The sequence below is a fragment of the Ursus arctos genome, unplaced genomic scaffold (assembly GCF_023065955.2).
Source record: "Ursus arctos isolate Adak ecotype North America unplaced genomic scaffold, UrsArc2.0 scaffold_32, whole genome shotgun sequence".
In the NCBI taxonomy this organism is placed as follows: domain Eukaryota; kingdom Metazoa; phylum Chordata; class Mammalia; order Carnivora; family Ursidae; genus Ursus; species Ursus arctos.
In genome coordinates, this window is record NW_026623008.1 from 9,235,448 (window position 1) to 9,248,232 (window position 12,785).

The window sequence follows — 12,785 nt, forward strand, 5'->3', positions numbered from 1 at the left end:
GAATTAGAGCGAACACTGGCCCCAACTCCTGCAGTTGGAGTGACATTCTAGCAAGAGGCTACGCCATCTGCTGAGAGCAGAGAGCCCTGCAGGGTCTGGACAGCCTCCTGCGGCACCAGCCTGCTCCTTGTCCCAAGCCCTGCCCTCCTGGAAACAATCCACCATCACCCCAGTTGGGTCAGAGCAGGTAATCTGAGAGCTTCTCTTCCTTACCCCAGGGCGCAGACCTCCCTCTTCGGTTCAGAGACAGGTTGTGAAGGCGAGGACAGGAAATGCTGTGGCTGGAGGCTTCTTTAGCTGAGTCTCCTCGAGGTGTTTCATGGGAAAGAACCCGGGACTGCTCTCAGCAACCTGCCCTGGTGAAGGGGATTCTCCATGGTGATGCAGGAAAGAGCAGGGTAAAGAGCAGAAAAGGGGACGCCTGGGTGGCTCAGTCGGGTAAGCGTCTGCCTTCAGCTCAGGTCATGATCCCAGGTCCTGGGATCAAGCCCCAAGGAGGGCTCCTGGCTCAGTAGTGAGTCTGCTTGAGGATTCTCTCTCTCCCTCTGCCCCTCCCCCTGCTTGTGTTCTCTCTCTCTCAAATGAATAAATAAAACCTTTTAAAAAATAAAATTAGGAGCACTGGGGTGGCTCAGTCAGGTAAGCGCCTGGCTTTGGCTCAGGTCATGGTCTTGGGGTCCTGGGATCGAGCTCTGTGTCGGGCTCCTGGTTCAGTGTGGAGTCCACTCGAGGATTCTCTCTCTCTCTCTCTCTCTCCCTCTGCCCCTCCCCCTGCTTGTGTTCTCTCTCTCTCAAATAAGTAAAAAAAAAAAAAACTTTAAAAAACTAAAATTAAATTTTTAAAAAAGCAGAAAAGTCAGAGCCCCTGGTTTGAGGTGTTCTCATCAGCCCTCTGGCGCCATTCTGCACGCAAAGCCAGAAGCGGGGGGTGGGGGGTGTGTGGGATGACAGGGAGAGAAGCCATGTGCCACCTCACACCCACAGGGACAGCTACCCTCAGACAGGAAATAACAAGGGTTGTCGAGGTTGCAGAGAAATTGGAACACGCGTAAGTTGCTGGCGGGATGGAAAATGGTGCGATTTTTTTGGAAAACAGGCAGTTCCTCAAAAAGTTAAACAGAGTCACCATATGATCCTGCCATTGCACCCCCATGTATACACCCCAAAGAATCGAAAACATTTGTTCATAAAAAAGCCCACGTGCGTGCGTGAGTGCTCACGACAGCATTATTCACCGTAACTAAAGAGCGAGCGGAAGCCGTGCAAACGTCTGTGGACTGATGAGCGGGTGAACAAAGGGCAGACTAGCCAAGCCGTGGAGTATTATGCGGCCGTGAAAAGGGAGCGCTGACCCTGACCCACGCTCCCACAGCGACGACCCTTGAGAACGTGAGGCTGAGTGGCAGAAGCCAGACACCAAAGGCAGCATTTGTATGATTCCATTACATGAAATGTCCAGAATGGGCAAATGCATGGACACAGGAAGTAGATTAGTGGTTGCAGGGGGGAGGGAAGGGGCATGGGGAGTGCCCGGGGATAGGTATGCGGCTTCTCTCTCTGTGCGATGGAATGTTCTGGAATCAGACAATAGTGACGATTGTACAATCTTGTGAGTGCGCTCACACCACTGGCTGTCCCCTTCAAAGGGCGACTGGAAGTTGTGTCCTATCTTGAGTTTTGCTTTTAATGAGAAAGAAGGAAGCCATGGGGCAGCGGCCACAGGAAGGGCTGGGCAGAGCTGAGTGGGAGAGGGAAGGAGGCAGGGTGGGAGAACAGCAGGGGAGGGGCAGACTTGCCAGAGTTGCCTGGGCATTTGAAGGGGAGAATGAAGGAGGGAGAGAAGGGGCAGGGGTGGGGGTGGGGCAGAAAAACCACAAAGGGTGTCAGTGCATATGCGATCAGGCCAGCTGGGTTTGCGAGCTCAGCAGGTACAGAAGTTAGGAGTCTGTCCTCCTACTGGGACTGGGAGACAGGGGCCCCACCTTCCTCCTGATTGCATTTCAGAACAATGGCTCTCAGGCCCTGGAGAAAAACTCCTGAGTTATGGGACATAGGGGTACATCTCAAAGGGACAGAGGAAGCATTCTTAATTGAAAGCCCTGTTTAGTAAATGCTCTATGAAAGGGAAGTCAGGGCCCATTGTCAGGTGTTGGCTAGAACAAACAGTAAATTCTCCTGGTAGCGATAAGCTTTCTCAGGCAGGCACTTCAAAGGGGCTGGGGAGGTCTTAGGGACACAGCCTCAGGCTGCTAGAAGCATCCTGGAGGTTGCTCATCTCGGAGAGCAGGCATTTGGGCACAGTCCTTGGTTCTCACTGGGGACCATTCTCCTGGCCCCTCACCCTGAGCTGGCCCCTGCTCTGGGCTCCCCAGGGAGCTGCACTTCCCCACAGGGTAACTCCTTACCTTTGTTGTGATCATTGTTTTTCTCATTTTCTCTGATAGTAAAGTGCTTGACGTCAGATGCTGTGTCTGTCCTGTTTGCCACTATAGGACAGTGCGTGGGCCAGGGGACATACTCAAATACTGAACACAGGCACGCATGCATGAACGAATGAATGAGCAAGTCCCAAGTGAGAAGCAGCTAGGACAAGGAGGATTTATGCAGGATGGGGAAAAATGAGGAGAAAGTGCAGACCCACACAACCTTCCTAGAAGTGGTTTGAGGGGTGTCTACGCCCCGCTTGGGCTTCTGTGCTGTGGGCTGGGGGGGGGGCGGGAACTCCAGGAGAGGGAGTCAGAGTGGGGACCAGAAATCATCCAGGCACTTAATCCCACGCTGCGCCCATGAGGAGAGCCCTCCCCCTCTCTCTCTCCTGCTCTCACACTAGTTTCTCCCAACAAGCAATCAGGTACTTAAGAAGATTCCAGATTAGCAAGAGAATAAGCACTTAGAGAGAGCTCATCAAAGGGACAGACTGACCTCCACTGAGAGCAAATCTTTGGAAAATCGAATAACCTGACTGGTGCACAGTCTCCTCCCTCTAGAGGCAGGTGGTGGACAAGGACAGGTGAAGAACATCGCCCTCTCGCCGTCGCTGGGTTTTAAGCCCTTCTTGCAGGGAAAGCCTGTCCAAGTAATTAACGGAAGTAATTAGGGGTCAGATGGTCACGGATGGAGATCACTCGGTATCCAGCCGCTGATGCCAAGGCTGGCAGGGCCAAGGAGAGGAGAGCAAGGGGGAGGGGGACTCAGAGAGGAGGGGAGGGAAGAAGAGGCGGCCACCACTGCCTAACAGGACATGGCAATCTGACGACCTGATCAGGGCTTGTTTTCCTGGGGCTCTCAGACAGAAGGCGAGGTGCAAAGAATGGGGGTTGCATCCATAATCAGCAGTCCGCCCTGGGGCAGAGGGAAAGACTCCTGAGCTACAAGGTGGGCAACTGCTAAGCAAGGAAACATGACAAGTGGTCCCTGACATGACTGCAGCCCTGGGTTTGGAACTCTGCCCCCTGCAAGGTGAAGAGGCATGTTCCTTTAACACACTCAGTGTGGCTTGTAAATCCTCTCTTGGTCATATCCCTCACACATTGTGTGTGGCTTTCAAGTCCTTGGAAAGAGCAGAAAATTTGCTATCCACCCATCCATCCACCCACCCACCCATCTATCCATCCATCCATCCATCCATCCATCCATCTATCCACCCACCCATCTATCCATTCACCCTTCTATCCATTCCCCAGCCATCCAACCACTCACCTACTCTCTCATCTGTCCACCTGCCTATCCTTCCATTTACCCACCCATTCACCCAGCCAGCCACCTATCCATCCACCCATCTAACCGTTCACTCATCCATCCATCCACCCACCCATCCATCCATTCATCCATCCATCCACCCACCCATCCATCCATTCATCCATCCATCCATCCATCCATCCATCCATCCATCCATCCATCCAACCACTCACCTCCTCACTCATCCATCCACCTGCCTATCCGTCCACCAACCCATCCATCTATCCATCATCCATCTCCCCATCCACCCACTTATCCATCCACTTCACAAATATTTATCAGGCTCCTGCCAAGCCCACGGCCAGTCCAGGCTCTGGACATACACAAGACAAGCATGGACCTTGTTCTTGCAGTTCACAATCAAGGGAGGAGGAAACAGACAGAGCAAACAGACAGGCAAACACAACCCAAGAAGCCCACACAGTGGGGAGTGCTCTGAAGTGAATGAAACAGAGTGATGTGTGTTAGAGGTGGCCAGGGGATGGTTCTTTAGCTGGGATGGGCGGGGCAGGCCTCCCCAGGAAGGTGACCTTTGGGCCGAGACCAGAATGACAAGAAGGAGCAAAGATCTGGAGGAAGAGCATCCCAAGTGGAGAGGACAGCTGGTTGCCAGGGCTGTCAGGCTGGAACAAGCAAGGCTTGCATGCCAAGGGGCTGCCGGGATGAGCGGAGGGGAGAGGGGCTGGAGCAGGCTGGCAAAGGCCAGGACCACCCACGGCAGCATCACACAGACCAAGGACCAGCCGCGTGAGCAGAGGCCCGGATTAGTTGCCTTCCAAATACTCAGGCGGAAGGTGAACACAGTCCACATACCAGAGTATTTTATTACTCTATTTCAATGCTCCAGTGATACTACCCCAAATATTCTGTTAGAACCATCTCAGCGGCCATGGGTCAAGTGCAGTAGGCTGGCTTGGACCCGGCCTGGACTCTGCTCTGCCTCCTCACTCCCTCGCACCTCCTTCCTTAAGGGAGGCCACCTCCCTTAAACGGGGGAGAGTGTGTGTTCCTTGTTCTGGTGACATTTGGGGGCTCCTAGCTGCTAGGCCTGCTCAGGATTGGTGTTCAGTGATGGGGACCAGCTGGGGCTGACCTCATGGAGCTTACAGTCTCACGGGCATCTGTGGGAGCAGGGGACTCCATGGCGCGGGGGAAGATGTCCATGGTGCCAGCATGGAACCCTGTGGTGGGAGCGTCTTGCCCTGCATTTCTTGCCTTCCTGGGCAGCTTGCAAGAGTGTGGAGGGCCCATGGCTTTCCCCACCTCAGCAGATCCCTGCAGCCTCCCCCATCAGTCAGGAAGGAACATAGATGCTGAATGTCGCTGATGTCTGTGTCCCTTCTTGTCCCACGAGAGCCTCACCAGGTTCGGAAGGTGCCTCGTTGCCACGGCTATGGGTGATGGTGTCCCTGCCTTGGGGAATCTGTTTGCACACATTGATAAACCTGACTGGAGGGAGGCCTGATGAAAGGGAGGTTTTGGTGTTCAAGGAAGAAGCCCAAGAGATGGGGAAATTGGGAGGATCTTAGGGGATCTGCTTCTAAGCCCCACCTAGGGACTAGTCTGACCCCGTGGAGGGGGCATTGTCCCCATGTCTATAGAAACACACTGTGGCTCTGTGGGCTGAGTGAGGGCTCAGGGATGGTGGTGTGGGGATAAGCACCCGGCCAAGGCACCGATCGTGGGGGAGGGGTCCCCCAAGGAGCCCCAGCAGGGCAGGTGGTGGCCACACTGCCCGGGACGAGGGTGAACCCTCAGCAGACAGGAAGGAGGCTCCATGGACGCCAATTCAGGGTGGGTTTTAAGCCTAAGAGAGACTCTCCATCCTCAGAAATAGTGTCTGTGGGTTGGGGAGTGGGCAAGGGGACCCTTTCACTGACTTGTGGTCAGGCAGGTGGGATCCACCAGGACAACACAATTTGAATGAATCTTTATGGGGCCTCATCTGTATTGTTGGCGAGTGGACCCTGGGGGCACACAGGTTACACCTGTAAACGTGGCTTCTGACATGTACACAGACTCCTGGGGCTGGGGGCTGCTTACAAAAGGGTGAAAAGGACACCTGAGCTCCTTCATTATGCGCCAGAGGTTTTCAGACTGCTGCCCCTTGGCTCCTGTTATCTGATGCTGGGATTCGGCCTCTGATTCGGCAGTTCTCTTGAGACGGCCCCCTCTTCTGTGCACCTGTGACTGCTCAAGGAGGCACCGCTGGGTTTCTGAGGGGGGAGGGAAGGGACCATGTTCGCAGGACCATTATTTCATTGTTTCTCATCAACTCTGCCAAGAAGTATTACTCTATTCACAGTGGGGGGCTTGTGGCTCGAGAGGGTCCACAGCGTGGCCAAGGGCACTTGGCTCTAAGGGCAGAGTGGCCAGACAGCCCATTGGAGAGCTAACCCTCCACCACCAAGGGCTCGTTTGGAGGCTGGGGGACACATAGTTGCTTCACTCTGATTATTCAGTTCGAGGCTTGGATGGGGACAGTGGTATTGTACCGAGTGACACACCTTGAATGATTCTTCAACCAGCTCAGATACCGATGAAACTCCAGACAGCAAATGAGTTCTTGATGAATGGTCCTGAACATGGGTATGAGGTTTTACCAAAAAGCACGTTGTATTTTTCCCAAGGCCAAAATATAATAACGTGCACCGTGGAAAGGTGTGTTTTCTAAAAAAGGATTCCATTTGCAAATAACAGAAGAGTGTTCTTGTTCATTTTTTAAAAAATCGTTTCCCAGAAAAAAACAATGTAAAGTTTGGATGTGTTTATAGCCTGGAGTCTTAAAGAACAATGTTACCTTGTTGGTTGCAGGAAATGAAACCCACAGGGGTCCGCTTTGGGGTGGTTTTACCGTATGGGATTCAGCAGACCACTTTTACAAATAATAAATTACTTAACCCTCAAGGCTACTGAGGGCCACTAAAAGGGAGTTTACGGCCAAGGCCCAGAGCTGGGGGCTGACTCACCGGGTGGAGGCGGGATGTGTGTAAAGGAGGCTTAGAGACTTGACGTGCTCCATGGTCCAGTTAAATTTAATAGCTTAGAAAAAACACCCACCCAGCCGCTGTTGGAATCTAGAATTCGTGCCTGGAACTTTGGCCCTCTGAGCCTGTAGGGGGACATTGCAGGGGGGAGGGGGAGGGAGAGGAGGGGGGAAAGAGGGAGGCTGAAGCATGGATGTTCCATGCAAAGCCTTCTCTGTGGCTGGTAAAAGCAATCGGTGTGCTTGCACTTTTCAGGCTTTCTGTACGAAGGCCCGTGGGGTGAGCCCCGCGGAGCAGAAGCAGTTCGGGCCCTAGGGCCAGAGCCATAGCCTGTGGCTGCCCTTTGACCCCTGGTATGGTACCCAGGCCCCCCTGTAACAATCCATGAGGCCAGGACAAGGGTTAAAAATACACTTCACATACCCACATCGAAACCATCATAAGTCATCAATGAAAATATAGCGCTAAAGAAAATACTCCACCCAGCAACCTTGACAGAAACACCTTCTTAATGAATGGAAGACTAGCTTCAAATGATTCTTACATTCCTAGAAATCTGCACCAGAATGTGGCGCATGGGGAGAGCTGAGCATCTAAGACCTCCCCCCTTCTCTTCCCTGCTCTGGCTCCATGCTGTGCCTCCAGGGGTCTTATGCACACTTGCGTGGTCTTTCCAGCACATCCAGCCTCTAATCACATCCCCCAACCTCTACTGCCTGGCCACTCAGTCCGTCCTGGAGGAGGGATGGTGGGTGCACATCATTTGATGTCATTTGTGCAGTGAATTTTGGGGTCCTAAGTACCAGAGAATGTTCTAGAAGAGGGCACCAGTTCTGAGTGGGTATGCCCTGGGCTCCATAGATTCTTCATCCCAGGGGGAAGAGCACAGCTAGAGGAAGGCTGGGATAGGGCCCTCTAAAGTCCTGGACCCAGACCACAGGTCCCTTGCCTGGGTTCATGGGCTGTACTGGTGGTACCCACTGTCAGCCTAAGAAAATGAATTCATTTGTGATGCTGCCAGAATCCTCTGGTCATCAGACATTACGGAGAGCCACACAAGGAGACAAGACAATTTGGTGGCTTTGACTCTCCCAAAGAGGTCTGATACACTGGATTGAAGACTCCAAATAAATTCATTCACCCAGCTGCTTTTCCTGGAGCCCAGGACACAGCTCCAAGAAAAGTGCCACCCCATGCTGTCCCTGCCAAGCCAGCTGCCGCTGGCCTGAGCGGGGAATGCAGTTGGGTGGAGAGAGAGTATGCAGTGGTCAGAGAGCCCGTGGCCAAATCCCACTCCCTTCCTGGCCGTGTCCAGCCAAGCAAGTTACTCCCAGGACAGAACCATGTGGAGGTGATGGGTCTATAAAGGGGAGGTGATCATGGTACCTCGTGTGTGATGGTTTGGCTTCATGGATCAAGTCGGCTGGACTACAGTGGCCAGACATGTGGTCAACCATTATGCTGGATGTTTCTACAAGGGTGGTTTTAGATGAGATTATTTAAATCGGTGGACTCTGGGTAGAGCAGATTGCCCAGTCATAATGCGGCCTCACGGAATCGGCTGAAGGCTCTCACAGAACAAAAGACCGACCTCCCCCAGCAAGAGAGAATTGTGCAGGGGACACAGCCTCTGGACTTGAACTGCAAGACCGGCTCTTCCCTGGGTCTCCGGCCTGCCTGCCTGCCCTGAAAATTTTGGACTGGCGAGCCTCCACGGTCACACGAACCAGTTCCTTAGAATAAATCTCTTTCTCTATGACATCCTGTTGGTTCTGTCTCTCGGGGGAACCCGGGCAAATACACGGCCTTATAGCCCTTGTGAGCCGCATCGTGGGTGTGGCCCAGCGTCCAGCACAGGCGTCCTCGATGCACAAGAACTAGCATCATAAGCAGGAGCACGGGCTTCAAAGCCCAAATGTGGATGGGCTCCAGCTCTGCCAAGTGCCGTCACCCACCCACCTTCTCTGGGCCTCAGTTTCCTTATCTATAAAGCTGGGATAATAGCGGCTCTCACCCGGACTGATGAGGGTGCTTAAAAAGAGCTCATGTTGATAGAGTTTCTGGTATGGTGCGTGGAAGTCATTGGTTTGCTTTTCTGCCCACTATGCATGTCAGCTGTGCCACTATGGTGTGCCAGGCACGGCTCTAGACCTGGGGACACAGATGGCCCGCGGCCCGGCGCTTGGGGAGCTCATGGGGCAGGCTGGCCAGGTAGACCGTAAACAGGTACGTGCTGTGCAGAAAACAGTCCGGGGAGCCGTGATGAGGACACTCTTGGGGAGGTGACATTGGAGACTCAGTGACACTTGTGGAGATCTGAGAGGGGTGTTTCTGGTGCAGAGGAGGCCCTTGGGCCATATGTAAGATCGTCATTGTGGTTAGTCATGACTTGAGACCCTACAGCAAGTCAGGGATCCCTAAACCCCTGCCAACACCCCACTTCTAGGAAGGCATTTCCCCAGCTGAGCCGGGGCTCCTGGCCATCCTTCTTGGGCTTGGATGTCCCTTCTGTGCCCGACATCCTGAGTGTTTCACAGGGTTAATACCTAGGCAGTGACGGTTTCAACTGGCAATGACTTAAACCTCTTCTTCCCCTGGAGTCATGTTCCTTCCAGAACTCTGGGGTGCAGCCGGCAGACATGGGGGTTGATTGGCACCCATGGAGCCCCCATCTCTGGCTCAGGGTTGCCCTCCCCCACTCCCTCGTTCACTCAGTAAATGACCCCCGTGCTGTGCAGGGCTCGCGCCTTGGGTTTCTAAGGAAACGGCTGAGTTCACTCACTATAAGGAATAAAATAGACTCATTAGGTGGGAATTCACCCCCGGAACCTATTAGAACAAAGCTATGGTACGAATTCCACAGCTTAGGGCACCATTTCCCTAGGATCCTGGGAGAAACAAGTTGGAACTTTGGTGGGGGCTCAGTGGGAGGCAGGGCCTTTAGGGGGTCCCTCGTAGGGTGCTCCTGGGGGGTGGGGATCAGACATGGTGACAACGGGCAGCGATTCTGACCCCACACAAGTCTCAGTGAGTCTGTGGCCAGGCTGGGGAGGTGCGGATGTGAGATTGTTCTGTGTCTCAAACTCTCCGCCTCTGAGCCCTTGACGCACACCCCCCACTGCGGTCTTTTCCGCAGTCCCTCTGGTTGCTCACGGTCAGCACGGTTCCCCTCTCCTGACTGGAAACCTTCTCCAGGAGCCTTCCTTCACAGTAATGGAACATGGTGGCTGGAGCCTCAGGCCTGGCATTCACACAGTTCATGATGCCCACTTTAGGCGGCCCATGCTCTTTTCTCAGGGGAATCGGTACCTGCCCTGACGGGGAGGCCCCAAAGGTGGCTCCCTCCGGTGCTGAGGGGCCACAGAGTGTGGCAAAGCCCTGCCCACCCCCCCACCTACCCAGCGACTCTGTGACAAGACAGCTCCCTGAGCTAGGGGTCCCCTCCCCTGGAGCCGACCATGATGGGGGCCAGAAGGGGTGAAGGCAGAAGAAGGGTAGAGAAAGACAGTAGAAGGAGAGGAAAAGAGGGAGGGAGAGAAGGAGGCAGGATTTGGCTTGAAGCCACCCGCTGAGGCCTTTCCCGATATGATGGTTAATTTTATGCATCAACTTGCCAGGGTCCAGGGTGCCCAAATAAGTGGTTAAATGTTATTTCCGGGTGTGACCGTAAGGGTGTCTCTGGATGAGAACAGATGATAATCTGTGCCCTGAGTGAAGCAGAGTGTCGTCCCCGGGGTGGGTGGGCAGCATCCAATCTGTCGGGGGTCTGAATACAGTAAGAAGGTGACGGAAGGGAGAATTACTCCCCCACCTTTCTCTGTCCGGCTGCCTGAGCTGAGTCTTCTCCTGCCCTCCGTCAGGAACTTAGACTAGCGGCTGTCTTGGTTCTCAGCCTTAGGACTCAGAGTAGAGCCACACCCCTGGCTGTCCTCGGGTCTCCAGCTGGCCAACTTGCACACAGTGGGACTTGCCAACTTCCGTACTCATGTGAGGCAATCCCTTATAATCTAGATGGATGGATGGATGGACGGACGTAACAGATACGTAGAATGCATGTCTCCTGTGCGTTGTTTCTCTGGAGAGCCCTGACCCATACACACAACTATCCTTTCTCGAGTAGCTTCTCCCCGTTACTCGTTCGCAGGATCTAATCATTTACGTCTTTCACGGTGCTTATCACTACCTGCAACTACAGTTCTGTCTCCTTGTGTGTTTGGTGTTCCCCCCATAAGAACTGAGGCCAAGCGAGCCAGGGCCCTGTTTTCTTACTCAACGCACCCCTGCCCTGCCCGGCCCAGTGCCTGGCCCTTCACCAGTCCTCAGTCTGTATTTGTGACGGCAGTGATGGCAGGGAGCAATGGAAGAAGGACACAGAAGGAATATATTGTGAGAAACAATGGAGAGGCATTTCCCAGAAACACCCCAGGGGCTTCTCTTGCGCCCCGTCTACGTCTCGGTCCCCAGCAGGGTCTGATGCTGTGAACACTGTCACCTGGTATCAACTTGCCGGGCGTGTGACATGGTTTCGTGTTATCTCTGCCAGAAAGTGCAGTCTTGCACATCCAGGAAAGTGGGGCCTGTCACAACCTGTGCTCCCAAGAAATGTCACACACACACCCGAAGGCCACTGAGGGAAGGAGGGTTCTCAGAGGCATGTCCCAGGTTTGGGTTTTTTTTGTTTTGTTTTGTTTTTAACATTTTGTTGGTCCAATGCAACCTGCTTTTTTGAATCCTGGCCTCGAGGACAGTTTGTTGCAAGTTCTGGAGATAAGTCCGGCTGGGTGCCAGCACAGAGACCGGCCAGGCATTAGCTGGCTGAGGAGGGACTCGAAGTCGGGGGACCAGGGAGGGGGCTGGGGAAGAGGGACAACTGGCTGTATTTCAGGGGGCAGAGTGACGGGGCACATGGACCCACCGCCCTTCTACGAGCTGCTTCCTCTGAGGCTGAGGATGAGGGTGTGAGTTCTGCCAGGAAAGTCTTCCTCACCTACTCATCAAAATACAGCAACAAACACCTTTCGGCCGGCCGGAGCTTTTCCCTCGGTGCCGCTTCCGCCAACCTCCCGAGGCTGCTGAAGCCCATTACAGCAGGAGAAGCCCGCTCCAGGGACAGGACCCTGCATGGGGGTCCCCATCTGAGCTGCCGCATCCAGGAAGGAGGAGGCCGCTCCTCCGTCCCCCAGTCCAGGCCAGAGAACAGGTGCACAAACCAGCTGGGCGGTGGGAGCTACAAGTGTCCGCACCCCCTGGCTTGGGGTTCAGCCATCAGCGGGGAAGCCTGACGGGGTGTCTCCTCCCCCATTCTCGCACCTCAGACAGGGAGGCAGGGCCCCCGGCCCCCCAGAATCCCTCCTGGGCTCCTCCGGCCCCCGCAGGTTCTAAACTCTGAGATGGGAAGACCCAGTGGGTGCCCAGGGGCGTGGCCCACGACGCGCGCCAGGTGCAGGTCCCAGCTGGCGCCCAGGGGGCCTGGCCAGGGGCGGGCCAGGTGCACAGCGGCCCCGGGGACGGGTGCTGTTCTGGGAGCTGCAGGTTGACTCCTTCCCGCTTCCCGCTTCCCCTCTTCCCTCTCCGCGTGGAGGGGAGCCCGGCCTGGGCTCTGGCAAGCCAGGAAGGGAGGGGGCGGCTCAGTCGTCCTCATCCTCGTCCTCGTCTTCCGTGTCCTTGTTGGGCGCGCACCTCTGGAAGCACTGCACCACGGTGGCCAGGAAGAAGCTGGAGATGATGGCAGCGATGGACACAGCCACGCCCGAGAAGATGATGATGAACAGGTCCGTGAGCGACAGGCTGAACCTGCACTCGCTGAAGCTGGCCTCGGACAGCTCGCGCAGGAATACCCTCCTGTTGCCCAGGGGCAGGGAGCACTGGATCTCCTCGCGGCCTGTGGAGAAGGCAGGCGGGGTGAGAGAGAGAGGTCTGCAGGACGCAGGACAGCGCGACAGCGCGGGTGCCTGCAAAGTGCGGAGCAGGAGCAGTGCCCAGAGCGAAAGGGCGGGGGGGGGGGAGCTGATTATAATGGAATTTACGCTTTTGTAAAAGCCCCAGAGCAATCCGCACAGG

General features: G+C 54.8%; 1 protein-coding gene across 1 annotated transcript in view; it reads right to left on the reverse strand.

The window, feature by feature from the left end:
• Positions 1-10,450: 10,450 nt before the first annotated feature.
• LRRC38 (leucine rich repeat containing 38) overlaps positions 10,451-12,785 on the reverse strand; it is a 31,712-nt gene continuing 29,377 nt past the window's right edge. Inside the window, exon 2 of the mRNA XM_026519804.4 lies at positions 10,451-12,606. Coding sequence (XP_026375589.2) covers positions 12,353-12,606 — 254 coding nt within the window. The 3' untranslated portion in view covers positions 10,451-12,352. The remainder of the gene's footprint in view (positions 12,607-12,785) is intronic.